We start from the raw sequence: 20,936 nt of genomic DNA on the forward strand, positions 1-20,936 counted from the left end.
GCAAAGACGGTCAGAATCATCAGCATTTATCGGGATAATGAGATGGAACGCTCTTCGATTGACGTGTGGTAAATTGTAACATTGCTTAAATAAGTTATCCTCCCAGGAAAGAGAAAGGAAAACTACAGCATTGGGTTCTTGCTAAAAGTTAAGGGTGACAGGAAGAAGGCGCTGCAGCCCTACACGCGTGTTATGTCCTTACAGGGCGAGCATGTTAGAAAGCCAATCAATAAATAAGTGGTGTAAAGACAGCTCTGGTCAGCTGTTTACTAGTCCGAAAGGGAGCTGGAACAATCTACTGATTGTGAAAGGCCTCTCCGAGCCTGTAATACCCGAAAGCCTAAATTATGAATGAATACAGAGCACTGCCCTTCTCTTTGACTCACAGCAGAAAGCTGCACTGGGGAAAGTGAGAATTGCTTGTTAAATGTAGGGGCCAGACAGCCACAGACAGATTATCAAAGACACATAACAAGCCAAAGCTTACAAGGAATGTGGCATGTAAACAAAGTTTCCTTAACTAGTCCTGTTCCAAACAATTTACTTAGGATCCGGCATTAAATCCCACTCAAGAAATGTGATCTGATCTGCAGCAAATCACATGAATTTGATGTGACAATACTGGAATGTCAATTATAGTGTTGATAGTGCACTTTTTTTAGGAAAATGTTTGCCAGTCTTGAATTGCACTTTATATGCTTTGCTCCTAACCATAAACTGCACTAATAAGGTTTTCGACTGTTCTTGGACCATTAGTTTCAACACAAAGACATTCACTCTGCTTTTCTTACTCTCCAGTCCATAGAATAGAAAAATCCCTAGGAAATGGAGAATAAACACATGACACAAAAAATGATAATAATTGTTAACATTTAGAAATTGTGTCGTCTTTAATTTCACAAAGCACAAAATTGTGATTATCACATTTGGAGGTCAAAAGGTTTGTCAGTCAATCTTCCAGACAGTGATCGGATTTAAGGATGTATGATATTTTTCCTTCAAACATTTTTAGTAAAAAAAAAATCTCACTGCTGGAGATAGACAATGGGCTGAACATCTGAAAAGAAAAACTTTTCAGATGCTATTAAAAATATATTTTACAAAGACAAAAACAGACACATGAAACAAAGCCAGTTTAATTACATTTAATTTAAACAATGAATGTTGATAGATGATACAGTATATGAGGGCAAAAGATACAAGTGATGTATGCAGCTGTTGAGATGTGCACTTCACTGAGTCTTGTGGATAAATTGTCTAGAAGTCTAGAGAAACGCAATTAAAGCTTCCCAGATGTGCATTAAAATGGCCACATTAATACTGATTCATTTATAATGACTGTAATAATTTTGTGCACACATAGCATGTGGATGCCACAATTAGTGAAAGGCTATTTAAAACGAAAAATGTCATGTACCACATGGAAAGTGGAAATATCTCTATACCCTCTGTTTCAAAAGGCTCATTTAAAAAAAAGTTTCATTTTTGGACAAATTTTCATTTTAATGCATCACTATTCAGATAAAGAGCAAATGGAGAGTTGTGCTGCAACACCAAGGTCATGGGTTTGATTTCCAAGGAAGCGTTAACTGATAAAATGTAAGATTGAATGCTGTGTCACTTTGCATAAAAGCTTCTGCCAAATGTATGAAAACATGAAGAAAAAGCGTAGTCTTCTCTAAAGTTTCAAAATCAGATTAGATCCAACCAATAAATGTGCTCAGACATACCAAGATACCAAACACTGCATTCAAAATTCAGAGATCTCAATATGAACCCCAACATTCCCCATCAAACCCTTCTGAGAACTCCATTAAGTCTTCTGAGTTATCCACTGTGGCTTTGGTGGTGACTTTCCACTATACTTATGAAGAATTCTCAATCTCCACACCTTTTGCAGTGTGGGCCGCTTCAAAAACCGCCAGCTGCACAGCCTCTCTGCCAAGACCACAGAACGGCCGTTTCAAAATGTTAACAGTAAGAGTTCATCTCCCCAAAAGACTGGAAGGGGCATTAGCCAAGGCAAACTCTGCCTTTAGTGAAGGGGTATTTTGAGTCCTGTTAAACAGTGGGCCCATAAAAGTTGTTAGTAGGCACTTAACCATCTGTACACACAGCAGCAATAGAATGCATTTGAATATTTTTCACGCACACTGCCTCATCTGCATACTGACCTCTAGAAACCAGCGTGTCCTCTGCAGCCCATTCCAGCACACACAGCACATTTATAATATCATTTCCCTTTAAAGAGGGGCCCATCTGGGAGCAAGCTGTCGCAAATGTACTCGTAGATGAATGTACCTTCTTTATGCTATTCTTTCATTTTGTGCAGATACAGTTACATCTAATTCAGACTCAAACAACATCTTTACTCATGCATAAAGCACATCATTATTGACCAAATAAGCATTTCTATCACCAAGATTGAAGAATATGCGAGGCATATGTGTACTTTAGCGAGATAAGGACTGGCAGTGTTGCACATGCTCAAGCAACAGCGTTTAACATAACACTTGTACAAACTGTCCTAACTAGCTGACAGTGAAAAGAGGAGAGGAGAGGTCACAAAAAGACAGTCTGCGCTAATGGGCATGATTTTCTGCAAGGAGCACAAATCTACAGCAATCAGCAGGAGTATTTACATGGACACTTGTTAGCACCTTTGTGCTGTCTCACTGTGAGAAACAAAACTATTTAACGGATGAGGAGATTGTGTTTGTTCATATTTTAGCTTCGAGGCTGTAGTACGTTCAGTAAACGGCACTTAATGAAGAGGCATGCATTAACCGGTGAAATGGTAATGAGTTGAATGTTAACCGTGCTGAAAATGCAAAATGTATCTCTAGGCGGCTTAAATATATTCCGGTGGGGATATTTCAGGCATTCAATAAAAACGGATGTGTTAAAGGCCCTAAATGAAACCGTTTACATGAGCGATTATCTGAATCATGATGCCTGCGATCATAGACCCTAATGATTCTCATTACTCGCTTCTCACTGATGATCCACCATATGGCAGTGGAAGCCCACAGAGATACTATTTCCCTATTGGGACCGCACATCTCACCTGATTCTTCAGGTCTAGTTTGGGGCATGGCCGCCCGCCGTTGAACGGCTTCTCCCGTAGCCATTTGGACCTGACTTTTAGCCCGCTGCCACAGGAGGCGCTGCAGGCTGACCACGCTGACCACTCGCTCAGCTTGCAGTCCAGAGGGCAGGGCATGTGGCAGACCTCTTCCACCAGACCTGCGAAAGAGCATGTCGAGCAATCAGAGCAGTCTAGCCCCTGCCATTCAACATCACGCTAACAACGTTAGCAGAAACACCTGGTGCCGATGCTGAGACCTCCGTCTAATTTACACTGACAGTTCAGGGCACCCCACAGATTCCTATTTGACTAATGACTGCTTGCCTTCCCAGTGGAGGAAAAAATACTTGGCTCTTTACTGACAGAGAAAGAGAAGAAAAGTTGATGGAAATTAGTAGACGAACCTGATTCACTGCAGAGGTCTGGGCTAACCAGGTGGGCATCGTGGTCCAGACAGGCCACGGCACGATAACGTAATCCATGACCGCAGTCACGCACCTGTCGCCGACCCCTCCATCCCTGGAGGGATCCTTGCCCCGGGGTCTCCAATAGGATACAAGAGGACCAGTTACCATATGGCTGAGAAACAAACTCCTCACACGGACAGGGCTCGGACTCCACAAGAGGGTACAAGTCTTCGCGCTGACAGCGCTCTTGTTTGCGGCTCCGACCTGAAAAGGATGGAGAGCCAGAAAGAAAGATGGAAATAGAGAGGGGAAGCAATGAATAACAGAGACTAGTCATCTGAATTTTAGGTGCCATTTGGATGAAACATTCAGACAGCACTCATGTGTGTAATATACTTATCTGTCTTTGAAAATTATTAAAACGTTAATGATGTCTGGATAACTGGACCATTATTCATACTGCTGTCAACTGTGGACTGCTAAGTGCCACTGCCAACATCCCCAGGGAACGATTAAAGAACTATTCTGAGTAGACTGAAATGGAAACGCTTAGTGACGATAGCAGGAGTCACTGAATAACTTCCAAGCAAACATGCCGATCTTTCAGCACACTTTATATGATGGAGCAGACATGTCCAATCCTGCAGAGTTCAGCTCCAACTTTAATTAAACTAATCAAGGTCTTAAGGTTACTAGAAATATCCAGTATTGGAGCTAGGACGCTACAACGTAGGGGGATTATTGGTATGTTTTTTGTCCTCAGTGATATCTGATTAGAGTTCAAATTGTGCTAGGACTTTTGGAGGGACCAAACCGTCAAACAGAAGTGGGGTCTAATTTTGATTCCCAGAGAATGCACAAAATGATAAAAATGACCAATTTCAATGTACTGCAAGTTGCTTTGTATAGATGCTTATATTAAATGCTTAAATATAAATTTTATATAACTATTTTAAAAGGTTTTTTGACACCTAAATGAAAATATTGCCATCAATTAGCAATTTACATTTATGCATTTAGCAGACACTTTTATTCAAAACAACATACAAAAGAGGAACAAAACCAATTTTGAAAAAAAAAAAACAACAACAACAATAATCGGGAATATACAATGCAGGTTCATTAGACAAACAGATTAGGAAGAAAGCTAGAATTACTCGTCCTAATGTCTTTCCAACTCCACAATAATTTGGTTAATCTTTCAAACACAATGATATGTTTAATGAAAACTGAGAGATTCTGTCACTCCATTGAAAGTCCATTCACCAAAAACTGACACATCAAATTTCCAATTTCGTTGTTTCTCATACAGTATAACCACTAATCAAGGCACTTCCATAAAGCTCATCAAATATGTTAAACAGAAGCTGAAGCTTAATATAATTTAATGCATGACGCGCAAGAACAAACTTCACTGGTTCTTGCTGAAGCTCAAACGTCCTTGCCTGACACTTTCAAAGGAGGGACAAAAATCTCTCAGGTTTCATTAAAAACTAAGATGAAAGAAAGTCTCATGGGTTTGGAACAACATGAGGCCGAGTAAATGATGACAGAATTTTCATTTTTAGATGATCAAATAACCCTTTACTTTTATAGGGTTTTATAATAAGTTGTAAACGTACCCGTTTGTATGTTATAAATGTTTAGCACAAAGGAAGTGCTGAGAACTGAACCAACCAGACGCGTCTTCTTTTCTCTCTTCAACATTCTTTATTTTTAAATATACAAACACAGACCCGCAGCACTCTCATGGTCAGTGGAGCATATCCATCTAGTTTATCTAATGAGGAGAGAAATGAATAGATTTCACATCATAAAGGCTTCTGTTTAAGAGGCTATTAGTTCCTCTTCGCACACTTCACTTCCTGGAACATTTCAAATTAGTCATGTCCATTAGACATGATGAATGCTATTAGGTTATATAAATAAAAGGATCTGTTCATTAGATTTACTGTCACTAACACTACAGACCAGCGTTCAAAAGGGTCCTCAAACCTGTCAAGCATAATTCCATCAGCCAGTCAAACCTGTGGGTTTATTACTGGACAATTTAGCATGGTCAAGCTGAAGAGCTAAATGAAATATGATGCTTTGATGTACTGGATTCAGAAGCTTTTTGCATTTTGTTGTTTGATTGAAAGATGCTGTTGGCTTGCATCAATGAGATTGGTGTGGTTTTGCTGTCAGCTTAAGCTTTTCAAATAATGCTGATGAAAGATCATCATCATTAAGCATGATGCAATACTCAATGGATTCATGAATTTCTGGTCGAGTCAAAAGCTAAATTCGACTGTCTCAGAGAATGTGTGATTAGACAGCTTTGTGTTTCAAATTAGCTGCACAGAGGGTCAACCAAGAAAACCAGGAGTACTTGTTGCTAGGATTTACGTGCATGGGTTTAGAGTGTATGAAAAATGGATTTATTTTTCATATTGTATATCTAAGGATACGCATCTAAGGATTGCAACAGTTTAAGTTTAATAGATAGTTACAGGATAAGTTTTCCAACAAATGTGTACTGCTAATATGATGTTATATGTAAATTAACAATGTCTACTCTTTCTCCATTTTACCTGCACTCAGATATCCCTGTTTATTTGTCAGCAAAAGTTTGCCGGATGATGCAAAATATGTCATTTTGCATCATCCAGCAGACTTTTGACAGCTGCAAGTCTTTTCTTAAAAGTACAGATCGAGCTTCTGGATTTTTGTATTCCCACCCATAGACAGTTGGATCCAAAATTTAAAAATAGATTTTTTTTTTGCCAAAGTCGTTTTTCTCTGTTTTTCTACACAGCACTGATTTTTTTTTTTTTTTTTACTTATATTTCTACAGCATAGATAGCAAAGTTTGCCAGTAGTGAATTCCAACACAGTAATACCAATGAAAACAGTTTAAAATAAAGCCAAAATAGAATTGGTGACTGCAATAGTGGACAGCAACAAAGTAGTTTTACATTTAATACTTAAGTACTTTTACTGGAGTAATATCTTATTGGTATATCTGCACTTTTACTCGAGTACTTGATACTATATGTATACTTCATCCACCACTGGTTGAGTTTCTCAGAGCAACACACAAAAGAGCTGAACCCAAATAAATCTGAATAGAATAAATCCTGTTTATGAATTAACTGGTTTAATGGATAATTCAGCAACTCACTCACAAGCAGTCACTTGTTTTTTTCCCCTGAATGAATCATACGGTTTAAACAAAACTGTTGAGTGAATGATTCTTTGACTTCCTAATAAACATTCTAACTTGTAGTACCATCCATCTATCAGGAGGAGGCCTCTATATCCAGTACACAGAGAGAGTGTGAGATGGACACAGAGACAGAGGTAGAGGCAAAGAGAAACTCACACTCTCACTGATGTCCAGAAGTTTTGTGAGAAGTGTTTGCCAGCCTCCATCTGTTTTTGGTGTACAGAGGCGGTCAGTGATAGAAAACAGCTCTAACAGTGTGAAATCTCTGTCAGTACACTGCAGCCTCACTGACAATCTGCTCTCTGCTTTCACTGCATGTGTTAGAGTATGTGCATATGTATAAACACACACACACACACACACACACTTGTCAATAGTGATAATTCATTATTTATGACACCTCCAGAAACGAACACCTGCTGGATATTGTGCATTCAATTAAGCAAGAAACACAATCTTAGCTTGCCATTTTTAAGGCTTCATTTCTGTCTTCATTTTTTTTTTTTTATGCTCTTGAATTTCTAGGTTGAAATCTGACATTTTAGCTTGTGATCGTCTTTGATGTGGGATTTCCTAAACTTACGAGGTGAAGAAAGCCTTTGAAAGTTTATCTGACACAGTGAATACGTCACATTGTGAGAGGTGCCGGATCTTAATGAGAGCCAATCAGGAGTTTTATGCGAACAAACTAACTAAAGAAGAAAGCACTGCAGTAATTCTCCAACGGACAGCTCCAAATCTGCCTGTAGAGCAGTTCACAGCAGGTCTCTGATCTCTGATGATAGACAGGACTGTCAAAATAAGTTGGGTAGGTGCAGTAACACTAAAGGAAAGAAGCGGAGGATAGTTAATCAAATAATTAATGTCAATTCTCCTCAGTGGTACTGACTGGAGTGCTGAACTCAAAGTTCACTTTAAATGACTTCCTTTTCAAGACCTTTTTTCCTAGCTTTAGCTGATTATGCTCAGCTAAGGAATATACTAAAGCTGACTTGTCTGTCAGCTTACTCCCTTTGTTAAAATGATATTCCTCAAGTGATACTACAATTGTCTCGAGAATCCATTGTATATCTTGGCACTAGCTCTCAGAGGATTTTACAAATACGCCACTAATTTGTACCCGACCTTGTCAGGATATAAACAAGCTTATCGACTTGCCACGGTATAAGGATTTAGCTCATTCACTGTCGCTGTATTTGTCTTGTTGTGTGACTTTTCCATTATAAACACTAAACAAACATCCTGCTGACTGTAAGAAATGAATATAATTAACCTTGCTCTTAGATTTCTTGAGGAAAATGACTACTATTTGATAAAACATGCCAGAGAACATCAAAACATATAAACAATACTGTACCTATATGATCATTTAAAGTACTTTTACCCTTATTTATATATTTGTATATTTATGAAAAAATAAATGGAATCAAAAGCATTGTAAATGTCCAGTTTAGTTTAATGTGTTTTTTTTTACACAATTTATAAAAATATAATCTAGTATTTTCCAGTGAGACAAACTAATTTATATTATAAATGCATAGTTTTACTCCTTAATCATGTATTATTTTATTTTTCTACATTATTTCACATTATTATGTACATACAGTACAGAACAAAAGTTTGGAAACATTACTATTTGTAATGTTTTTGAAAGAAGTTTCTTCAGTTCATCAAGCCTGCACTTATTTGATCAAAAATACAGAAAAAACAGAAATATTGTGAAATATTATTACAACTTAAAATAATAGTTTTCTATTTGATTATACTTTAATAAATTATAATAATAATTTATTCCTGTGATGCAAAGCTGAATTTTCAGCATAATTACTCCAGCCTTCAGTGTCACATGTAACATCCATCACATGATCATTTAGAAATCATTATAATATTCTGATTTATTATGAGTGTTGGAAACAGTTCTGCTGTCTAATATATTTGACGAATAATAGATTAAAAAGAACTGCATTTATATATATAAAAAAAGTCTAATAATATATTTTCTTTAATATCACTTTTTATCAATTTAACACATCTTTGCTGAATAAAAGTACTGATTTTATTTAAAAAGAAGAAAGAGAAAAAAATACTGACCCCAAATTACTGACTAGTAGTGTATATTGTTATTACAAAATATTTATATTTTAAAAACATAGATTCTTTTACTTTTTATTCATCAAAGTATCCTATAAAAGTATCACATGTTCTGAAAAAATATTAAGCAGCAGAACTGTTTCCAACTTTGATAATGAATCATCATATTAGAATAAGTTCTAAAGGATCATGTGATAATGATCCTAAAAATTCAGCTTTGCATCACAGAAATAAATGATAATTTAAAGTATTATAAATTTAAAACTATTATTTTAAGTTGTAATAATATATCACAATATTACATTTTTTTTCTGTATTTTTGATCAAGTAAATGCAGGCTTGATGAGCAGAAGAATCTTCTTTTTTTTAAAACATTAACAATAGTAATGTTTCCAAACTTTTGGTCTGTACTGTACATTTTCACCTTTTTTATTTATATAAACACATATTTCTACATTTAAAAAATTATAAATTAAATACATTTGTAATTAAAAAGAGGAAATAAATATGTAATAAATTAATTCATAAATAGTAAAGTACAAATATGGCATAGGTGTAATTAGAAAATGTCTCAGTAGAACATGCAATTTAGTTCTTTCAATCTACAATTTTTGACTTGTTTGTTTGTTTGTTTAAAAAATATTGTTAATTTATTTCTCCATAATATTATAAGAGAGTTATATTAGGTATATTAGGCTGCTGTCACTTTAAGACCTAGTGCATAGATCCAATATAATGATATATATCCATTTTGAAAAGTTTACATTTACTGTACTTAGAATATATTCGAATGTATTTATATGAATTCTCACCAAAACAGATACATTCAAGCAAAATAAGCCACAAAAGAGAACTAGTTCTAGTCTTGTTAAAGCTAATGTTACAGTCTCTTGGATTTACCAGGAGTTACACAGCTTACTTAAGAATATAATAGTTAATGCACAAGCCCTTTGTTTTCCAGTCTTATAGCCTTTTCCCATTAGTGTAATTATCACATAAGCTGTGGAGCTGTCATAATATATGCTACATATTCACAACTTTGTGAATCACCATTTTAGTTTTCTCAATGGATCTCACCTGTTAGTGTGCGTTTGCGGACACGTCGGCTCCCACAGCCAGAACATTCAGAGAATTTCGACCAGGAGCTAAAGGTGCAGTCATCCCTGCACGGCACCCAGCAGCTCCTGAAGCGTGACGGCATTGGACCGGCCCACCGGAGACACTCTGACACGGCTGCCATCTCATCATACTCATCCACACAGCTCACTCCTGAGAAGACAAACACTTCTTTAATACAACAGCTCATTTGCAGTTATTGATGCTTACTTAAAAAAATAAAATAAACATTGCTTACACTGTTAGTCATTCTACACTCCAGCCAACACCAATCCAATCAGCCTCATTTATGGACAAAAAATAGGTAACATAACCATTCCTCAGAAATTAACATGGAAATTCATGGAAATATATTCGCATCTGAACTGTGCACGATATGGAAACTAAAAGCCATTAACTTTACACCTTAACTCTTTCTTCTACCGCTCTGATTTCAGATCCTCTCGCATGGAAAGGTCGTTCTCTGCATCACCGCCACTGAGGGACGATAAATGATATGCTTGGCAAACGTGGAGCCGGCTGTTACCTTTTCAGCATACGGCATCCATTCCACCCTCAAGGCGATGTATTCCTTGCAGACAGCAGAGATTGTGCCGAGGACTTTTCGCTCACTGACTTAAATTTGCCACTCTGCCTAACATGATGACATGTTTTGACACAGTCCTCCACAGCATGGCTTGCTTCTACTAAGCTTTTCATGGGAGCACAGTTAATACATAGCTGTAACGAAGGCACTTGAAGGAAACTTTTCAGACTAAATGACAGGTCTTACTATTGGTTGAGCTCTCATTGTTTCCACAGAATATCTCTGAAGAATGACTAAAAACACCATCATTTTTCCATTGACCAAGACATTACGCAATATTCAAAAAAGAAAGTGGATTTAATATATGCTGTATATTTAAAAAAAAAAAGAAGGTATAACTGTAATTACATTATTTGAATTATGTATAGACTAGTATATATGTAGAGTATTTACATTGCCAAGCAACCGCATTAACATATAACTCCATTGAGAGAGGCCAAATGTTTTTATTCACTATGGTTCAGAAGTTTGGGGGTGGAAAGAATTTTATGTTCAACAAGGCTTCATTTATTAGATCAAAAATATGGTGAACAAAGTAACATTGTGAAATATTTTTACACTTTAAGATAACTTTTCTATTTGAATACAGTATATTTTAAAGGGGTCATATGTGGTGCTAAAAAGAACATTATTTTGTGTATTTGGTTTAATGATATGCGTTTATGCGGTTCAAGGTAAAAACACATTTTCCACATAATGTACTGTACATTCATGTTGCTCCTCTATGCCCCGCCTTTCTGAAACACGTCAATTTTTACAAAGCTCATCGCTCTGAAAAGCGAGGTGTGTGCTGATTGGCCAGTTACCCAGTGCGTAGTGATTGGTTGAATGCCTCAAGCGTGTTACACCCCTCACCATGCTGTGATGACGTGTCCTGGCACAACAGATAAATCAGGACTTATACTGTCTTTGTATGCATTGTGTTGCATATCACGTTGCATAAACATAAAAGCATGTCTGCATTTGTGATAGACATAGACATGTGGGGGCGTGTTTAAATGAGGCGTTTTGGGGGGCGTGGTTGACTCTTAAGTTTTATAAATAAAATCTCTTTGGAATTGAGACTTTAGTCTTTGCAACTTTAAAGATCATCTTTATGCACCAAGAGCTTGTAAAACTCCAAAGAGAAAGGAAAAATTTAAATGGAAAAATCATATGACCCCTTTAAAATGTACTTTATTTGTGCGAAGGCAGATTAATTCTCAGCATCATTACTCCAGTCTTCTTTGTCACATGATCCTTTAGAAGTCATTCTAATATGCTGATTTGCTGGTTATTAATATTAAAAGCAGCTGTGATGATTAATGTTTTAATGTGAAAACGGTTTTCAGGATTCTTTGATGAACAGTCAGTTTAGAAGAACAGCATTAATTTGAAATATATTTGCTACTCTAACATCAAAAAAATGTTTAACTGTCATTTTTGATTAATTTAATGCATCCCTACTAAAGTAAATAAATAAATACTGACCCCAAACTTTTGGTCGGTAGTGTAATAAAGAGATCTTTAGATGCTATATTTTTTATTTATTAAATAATTTAATTAAGTAAAATATATACATTAATTGAGAAAATAGTTAGTTATTAGTTAACAGTGACTTAATTATGATTGAGTAAAGTCATTTCAAAATAATGCATAAACAAGCCATGAATTAATGTTAGTGTGTGCTCTTGGGCTCATTATAAAAGTTTCTCTCTTCTAATTAAAGCTTCATATTTCCAAGTTAGAAGACCATATGTCAGTTAATAGCAGGATGAGCTTCCGGCAAAAAACTTCCTGCTGAGTGTGGTAGCATTATAGTGATTTTGTAAAGAAATACATTTTTGGATTACATTTATAGGGAAAATGATTGTTTATATTAATACTGTAAAACCTTGTTATAATTACCTTACATTATAATGTAACTAATATTTTTATATATTAAAAACCTTTAATTGATTCAATTCAATCATTTAATTAAATACAATAAATACATTAATACAATTAATTGTAATTATTTAATTATTAAAACAATATATTGAGTTTAGTTCCCCCTTTAAAAATAATGTATTAGGAGTTATACTAAATGAATTTAGAAAAAAGTACCATTGTGTTACCATGTTTTTTTTGGTTCCATGACTATATATATATATATATATATATATATATATATATATATATATATATATATATATATATATATATATATATATACATACATACATACATACATACATACATACATACATATATATATATATATTATGTCATAGTGTTCTATATTACTATATATTCTATGAATATATATGTGTCGTAGTGTTGACCATGACTGAACAACAGTACGTCCACACTACTTTTTGGCAGTGTAAAAAAAATAAAATAATAAATAATAAAAAATAAAAATAAAAAAAATTAATACAGACTTTTTCATTTCTTTTACCAAAATAAATAAATAAATAAAGAAAGAAAATAACTAATAATTTGCATTTAATTGCACAAAAAGTAGAAATTCTCATAGCTCTTTCAGCTACAGTGAGTCTCCATGCCCAGAGTTTTTTTTTTTTTTTTTGTCTAGTTTTTAGTACAGTAGGTGTTCCCCCTCAACTGCATATGCCACATTGATAATTAATAATGTATTGATTCAGGTCTGTAGGAAATAAAATTCCAACCCGTGCAGATTTGTGCCAGGCAGTCTCTGAACACAGAAGAGAGAGATCAATATAGAGATCAGAATGTAGAACAAAGACGCTGTGCATGTTGAAGTGCCACTTAAAGAGACTAAATTAAATTTGACCCAAATCCACAGGAACACTACCTTCCCCAGGGCAATGTGATGCTGTTATCTCAGAAAGTGACCCTCTGATGTCTTTGAAGAGGCATACATGTACACATATGCCTTTAACACATCTTATTGATTCCTATTTGAATTTCTAATTTTGTTCTCTGACCAAAGTGTTTGCCCTCTCCACTTCAGAGTAACGTGGGTGGAGATATAGACATAGATTGGTGTTTTAATAAAACATCATGGTTTGCTTTTGTCTCTACAGTCATAAACATGACATATTCAGATAATGATTGCAAAGGCATTTCATCTGTATTTTTGCACTCGCCCACAGTTTGTTAGCTCTACAATATATGCATGATTACTGCAAAATCAATCTTACTGTATGGCTGATTATTAAATATTTAAACAGATCATAAACAAATACTTTGCCATTTGAAGATTTGGGCTAATTTTTTAAAATTCTATAATAATAATAATAATAATTGTTATTATTATTATTTTAATTAATAATTTTATTCAGCCAGAGTGCACTGATTTGCTCAAAATTGATAGTTAAGACTGTATGATACAAAAGATTTATATTTCAAATAAATGCTGCTCTCTACAATAATATTAAGTAGCACAACTGTTTTCAGCATTGGTAATAAATAGAAATGTTTATTGAGAACCGAATCAGCATATTAGAATAATTTCTAAATAATCACGTGACACTGGAGACTTAAAATTCAACTTTGCCATCACATCACATGGAAATAGGAAACAGATATTTTCTGATATTAAAATTGTCACAATATAACTGTTTTACTGTATTTTTGATCAAGTAAATGTATTACGGGTGAGCATTAAAGAGACTTCTTTTAAAAACATTAAACATTTTTAAATCTTACCAATCCCATAACATTAAATACTCATTTTGAGTTTAAATTATCATATTATAATGAAGTGATTAGCGGTCATTATACTAAAATATTAAAATAATGAATGATGCGACTCATATAGCATATTATGTACCTACCTAAAATGACATTGTGCACATGACTGAATATTGCTTCAGAGCATTTTGCCCTTCAGATTCAAATCGTGTTAAATGTGAGTTTTGAGAAGAGATCTTTATCTTTTTTTACTCTTTAGAATTTCCAAGATAGACATCAGTTTCTTCCTCTAACTCTGTCTGCTAGCTTCCTTTTCTTCCTCACACTCGTTCCCGGTTCCCACAGTGCCCCAGAGACAGAAAGGTTGACAGTTAGAGACATTCTGATTGGAGCACCCAGGCTGTCCATTTTTAGCACAATTATTTCTCCTCTCTCTTCTCCGTTCCAATACCACTCTCTTTCAATTTATCTCGTCTCCCTATTGTTAACATTTTATTCTTATCTCGCCTCATGACAGGGATCAACTTAATAATGCAGCCACTTACAAAGGTGACAATGTTTGCTGACTACTCAAAAGGACACGGCTGAGAACTTTTTTTGGCCTTTAAAAAGACTGTCAGACTTGCCAGCTAAGCTCCTCAGTACTCATTAACGGCACAGGCTGAGTGCACAAACCCCCCCTGAAGATGACTCTTTTCATTAGAGTAACCCTTTCATGTGCTCCTAAAACGAAGGTCTTGATATGTGGGAATCTAAGCCCAATTAAATGACTACTGAAGCTCTTCACAACATCAACAGGCACTGTGAAAGACACTCCCACAGCCATCCCATAATAATGGGAACTGAGACATTTGAATCCATAAAGTGAGACAAAGTTTAGTATGTGTGATATAATATATGTGCCTTCTTAAATACACCCGACATGATTTAATGGGCACCATATATTATATATATACAGTCTTGTTCAAAATAATAGCAGTACAATGTGACTAACCAGAATAATCAAGGTTTTTAGTATATTTTTTATTGCTACGTGGCAAACAAGTTACCAGTAGGTTCAGTAGATTGTCAGAAAACAAACAAGACCCAGCATTCATGATATGCACGCTCTTAAGGCTGTGCAATTGGGCAATTAGTTGAAAGGGGTGTGTTCAAAAAAATAGCAGTGTCTACCTTTGACTGTACAAACTCAAAACTATTTTGTACAAACATTTTTTTTTCTGGGATTTAGCAATCCTGTGAATCACTAAACTAATATTTAGTTGTATGACCACAGTTTTTTAAAACTGCTTGACATCTGTGTGGCATGGAGTCAACCAACTTGTGGCACCTCTCAGCTGTTATTCCACTCCATGATTCTTTAACAACATTCCACAATTCATTCACATTTCTTGGTTTTGCTTCAGAAACAGCATTTTTGATATCACCCCACAAGTTCTCAATTGGATTAAGGTCTGGAGATTGGGCTGGCCACTCCATAACATTAATTTTGTTGGTTTGGAACCAAGACTTTGCCCGTTTACTAGTGTGTTTTGGGTCATTGTCTTGTTGAAACAACCATTTCAAGGGCATGTCCTCTTCAGCATAGGGCAACATGACCTCTTCAAGTATTTTAACATATGCAAACTGATCCATGATCCCTGGTATGCGATAAATAGGCCCAACACCATTGTAGGAGAAACATGCCCATATCATGATGCTTGCACCTCCATGCTTCACTGTCTTCACTGTGTACTGTGGCTTGAATTCAGAGTTTGGGGGTCGTCTCACAAACTGCCTGTGGCCCTTGGACCCAAAAAGAACAATTTTACTCTCATCAGTCCACAAAATGTTCCTCCATTTCTCTTTAGGCCAGTTGATGTGTTATTTGGCAAATTGTAACCTCTTCTGCACATGCCTTTTTTTTAACCGAGGGGCTTTGCGGGGGATTCTTGAAAATAGATTAGCTTCACACAGACGTCTTCTAACTGTCACAGTACTTACAGGTAACTCCAGACTGTCTTTGATCATCCTGGAGGTGATCATTGGCTGAGCCTTTGCCATTCTGGTTATTCTTCTATCCATTTTGATGGTTGTCTTCCGTTTTCTTCCACGTCTCTCTGGTTTTGCTCTCCATTTTAAGGCATTGGAGATCATTTTAGCTGAACAGCCTATCATTTTTTGCACCTCTTTATAGGTTTTCCCCTCTCTAATCAACTTTTTAATCAAAGTACGCTGTTCTTCTGAACAATGTCTTGAACGACCCATTTTCCTCAGCTTTCAAATGCATGTTCAACAAGTGTTGGCTTCATCCTTAAATAGGGGCCACCTGATTCACACCTGTTTCTTCACAAAATTGATGACCTCAGTGATTGAATGCCACACTGCTATTTTTTTGAACACACCCCTTACAACTAATTCAACTAATTGCCCAATTGCACAGCCTTAAGAGCGTGCATATCATGAATGCTGGGTCTCATTTGTTTTCTGAGAATCTACTGAACCTACTGGTAACTTGTTTGCCACGTAGCAATAAAAAAATATACGAAAAACCTTGATTATTCTGGTTAGTCACATTGTACTGCTATTATTTTGAACAAGACTGTATATATATATATATATAGTATAAGCCAAGTGTGAAACAACAAAGCATTGAACACCAGCAGCAAAAATTCACCCTGAAAGTACTAACTGTACTCTGAAAGTGATGAAAATTGATGTTAGTTAATCCACAGCAAATCCAAAAATACTCCAGTCATGCTATATGACTCATGCTATAATGCAAAAATACAACACATCTGATAATACAGACTTCTGCATGTGCAGGTTTTGTGGGCTATGACAGGGGTGTTTGTTTTACTGTTGGTTGCTGGTAGGGGTTTAATTGTGCAAGAACACATACTAGAAACCAACTCTATAGTGGCTTGATGACTTAAAAGTGTTAAGCGTTTTCAGTGTGAGTGTTGCTGCCTACACTGAAATTCAGTCATACATTTTCAATGAGAGCTGGTGATTTGAGGCGATATGAATGACAGTGACTGCTGGCAGTGGGACAAAGGTGAGGAGAGTTTAACTTTATACAAACAAGCAGTGTGTGATTTCACTAGTGATCATTGCAAGTATTTATATGCAAAGTGTGGATCAGGAAAAGCAACTAAAAATATTATGAATCACCTTATCCTTTTAGTTTCACAGTATATTTACCTTATGAAACCATTAGGTTGATTTTATTATATTTAATTAATAAATAAAATATTTGCCGAATATCTTCAATGCCAGCGGCAACATATTTGATTCATTTGAAATTATGCTGATTATATTCTGTGTGATATCTGATGCTGTTATTCAACTTTCTTCATTTTGCTTCATACACTACCATTCAAAGATTTGGTACAATTTTTACAAATTGTATACTTTTATTCAGAAATGATGTTTTGTTTTCATCAAATTGATAAAAAGTAGGAGTAAATACGATAGTTAATGAAACACAAAGTATTTAAACGAGCATGATTTCTGAAGGGTCACATGAGAGTGAAGACCATCACAGGAATACATTATAATTTTGAAATAATATATTAAAATAAATATAAAAAATGTGAAACAACTTATTTACATTGCAATACTATTTTCACAATATTTTGTTATTTATTTATTTATTTTACTTTTTTTTTGCTGAATTTTTGATCAAATAAATCAGCCTGGATTAGCATGAATGTACTGATCCCAAATTTTTGAATGGTAGTGTATAATAGTGTATTGTAAAATAAAAAAAAAAAAATATATATATATATATATATATATATATATATATATATATATATATATATATATATATATATATATATATATATATATATATATATATAACCATTGTGTATTTATTTGCCTTTTACATTCTGAATATATATATTTTTACAAATTGTGGTTAGGTTTAGAGTAAGGATGGTGTTAATGGCTCTAAAAAAAATAATAATAAAAAAATAAAAAAATGTGACTATTCAAATACATTTATAATATAAGTAACATAAAGGATTAATAAAATGTAGTTTGTTTGTTTCTAAAGCTGTGCGTATATTATAGATGCTGTCAATACTGTAAAGTATACCATATATGCACAAAATGCAAAAACATGCATCTAAACATTAAACGTGAATAGTAATGAGATCAGATCAGACTACCAATAAGAGGGCGACAGCGGCGGTCACGTGATCACTAACAGACGCAGTCACTCATATCACCGCACGTTTTCAACTCTCACTGAAAATGAATGACTTCTGGTCACTCAAATCAGCAGTGTTAATTTTGACACGAAATTTTAATTTAGTTTTAGTCTTAGTCTTTTGACTATAATTCTTTTTAGTTTTAGTCAAGTTTTAGTCATCTGATTTGTTTTAATTTTAGTCTTATTTTAGTCGACTAAAATTGCTTGGTATTTTAGTCGACTAAAATTGCTTGGTATTTTAGTCGACTAAAATAAGACTAAAATCAATAACAGATTTACTAGACAATTTTTACAGCTGGTATAGGAAACAAACTTAACCAAAATATATAAAAGACAAATTCAACTTTATTTCAACACAACTGTGTCTTTATTTCGATTCAAAAGCTTTTATGCAGCAACAAACACTGTCATGATAATGTAAACAATAACTAGCTGCCAATTGACCATCAATAAAAGAAAAATAACGTTAGGTCCAGGACATTAAAGCTTACAGCTGAGCTGAACAATAAGTGCATACATTTAAAGTAAATATTTAATAAGTTGGCAGCTAGGTGGATAAAAAAAGTAACAAGATTTTATAAGGTATTCATTTGTCTAGCAATATTGTATGTTTTAAATACTACAATATTGCTAGATTTGTATGTATAATGATAGGATGTGAACATTCATGTTTCACATGACTAATATAGAAATATTTGTGATATTGTCAACAAGTAGAACATTATAAAATATACTAAACATTAGTATTAATCAAATGTATTTATCATGATATTACGTATTAGTATTGTGCTCGCATCTAATTTGAAGAAGGGGCTATTTTACAGTACTTTTCAGTTCGTAATATTTAATGCTACAACATCTACGCACTGCACTATTCCAATTTTGCTTAGCTCAATAAACAAAAGAACATCGTTGTGAAATTACATTTGAGAAAATGTCCGGGTGGCTCGTCTGTAAATGTCTTTTCAAATTGGTTGTGTTCTTGCCACGAATGAGCGCTCTGCGTGCTTTACACTTTGTTTTGTTTTGTTCGTCGTCAAACGTGAAGTGAGCTGTGGACATTTTGTCGCTCTTTTAGACAGTAGGGACTTTAAGCAACAGCTGCGAATGGAACGGCTACAGCGACCGGAAGTTTGCCGTCACACCGCTGTAGCCAAGAACGTAAAAGTCACTAAGCAACGGTAAAACAGAACAGCGCAACGCAGCATTAATTCATTTATTGAGATCCAAAAAAATATATAATTTAAAAAAGCAAGAGAAGGATTGCTTTTGGCGTTAAATGACAATCTTTTGTCAGAAGAGGAGTTTTTAATATTGTATGATGTAAATAAGTCTAAAAACATAACATTTATTTACCTAACCTCTCACGTTGTAGCGACTCTGGCAAATCAGCTGTTCTCCCGTAGTAGACCGTTAAATTAGAACGTCACAAAGTAGCAGTTAAATTCGCGCAGGCGCAATACAACGCCAGAATGGCGTTGCCGTTCCACCAGAGGCTGTTGCTTAAAGTCCCTATCACCTCTTCGAATGCCGTCTTCCCGGGAGCTCATAAAAACTGAAAACCTTCGCTTCACGTCTCAATAAGTCAGGCTCTGATTGGTTCTCTTCTCTCATGCAGTCTGTTCTGTTTTGCCGGTTCTTTTGCTCATTCCTCGCATCTCTCCCGTCTGCTGATTTGATTTTCGTCACAGTCTATTTTCGTCTCGTCCTTTATTCGTTGACGATAATGTCAATCAATTTAGTCATAGTTTTAGTCTCCATCAGTGCCTTCTATTTTAGTTTTCGTTTCGTTTTCGTCGGCAAAAATATATTCGTGACGAAAATAATGACGAAAATATTTAGTCAACGAAATTAACACTGCAAATCAGACTGTAAATCTGTCAGCGAAAGCACAATACGTGTGAGGTTCTCATTAGTTCTGCAGAGATGTCTGTCTTTATGGTTCATTTAGTGTAATTTACTGCATTGCCTTCTAGCCCTGTTATTTATTTTGGAGGATGCTGATAGAGCAAGTGTTCTCGAACACAGCAGGACTCTGCTGCTAGCTCATTTGCATCTGTGTGGCGCTGAGCGTCTGCACGCCTGTCTCAAGCCACCACTCCACCTGAGTATGCCAAGCATAATCAAATTACCCCAGCCGGGGATGCTTGCCCAAAATACAACAATAAATCATCCGGGTACATAAACAACCTGCGTAATTTTTAATCACTAGACTAAAACAAGAGCTTATCGCAGTTGTGGTGGCGGTATTCGCTGTTAGGTCCCACAGAATAAAAAGCAGGAACGAATTGGTGAACATTCGTAAATTAGCCAAGATTTATTGTTTACTTTAATTTATGCCCTCATGCGGTGAGATCCAAGGGGAGGTCAACAGTATGTCAAGTGCTGGTTTAAATAAACCATGAAATTCAATCTGCACACAAGCAAGAGCCCGCTGCAGTCCATCTTCATGTAATTCGTATCCTAACCTTGCTGTTAGGGCACTCGTACTATTGCAGCTACTTACTGCTGGCTATTTGAATCTTCCATTGCAGGATAACATTTACAAAGACTTATTATTTCTAATGAATGGCCTCATTAATTTTAATGAATGCACTCGATAT

At 35.2% G+C, this 20,936-nt stretch overlaps 1 protein-coding gene across 1 annotated transcript in view; it reads right to left on the reverse strand.

Annotated features, from left to right (window-relative positions):
- Nucleotides 1-3,022: 3,022 nt before the first annotated feature.
- LOC113074586 (thrombospondin type-1 domain-containing protein 7B) overlaps nt 3,023-20,936 on the reverse strand; it is a gene marked incomplete at its 5' end in the record, with an annotated part of 63,193 nt that continues 45,279 nt past the window's right edge. The window contains 3 exons of the mRNA XM_026247434.1: nt 3,023-3,246; nt 3,493-3,759; nt 9,872-10,063. Of these exons, the coding sequence (XP_026103219.1) occupies nt 3,038-3,246; nt 3,493-3,759; nt 9,872-10,063 (668 nt within the window). The remainder of the gene's footprint in view (nt 3,247-3,492; nt 3,760-9,871; nt 10,064-20,936) is intronic.

The sequence above is a fragment of the Carassius auratus genome, unplaced genomic scaffold, assembly GCF_003368295.1.
Source record: "Carassius auratus strain Wakin unplaced genomic scaffold, ASM336829v1 scaf_tig00015216, whole genome shotgun sequence".
Taxonomy (NCBI): Eukaryota; Metazoa; Chordata; class Actinopteri; order Cypriniformes; family Cyprinidae; genus Carassius; species Carassius auratus.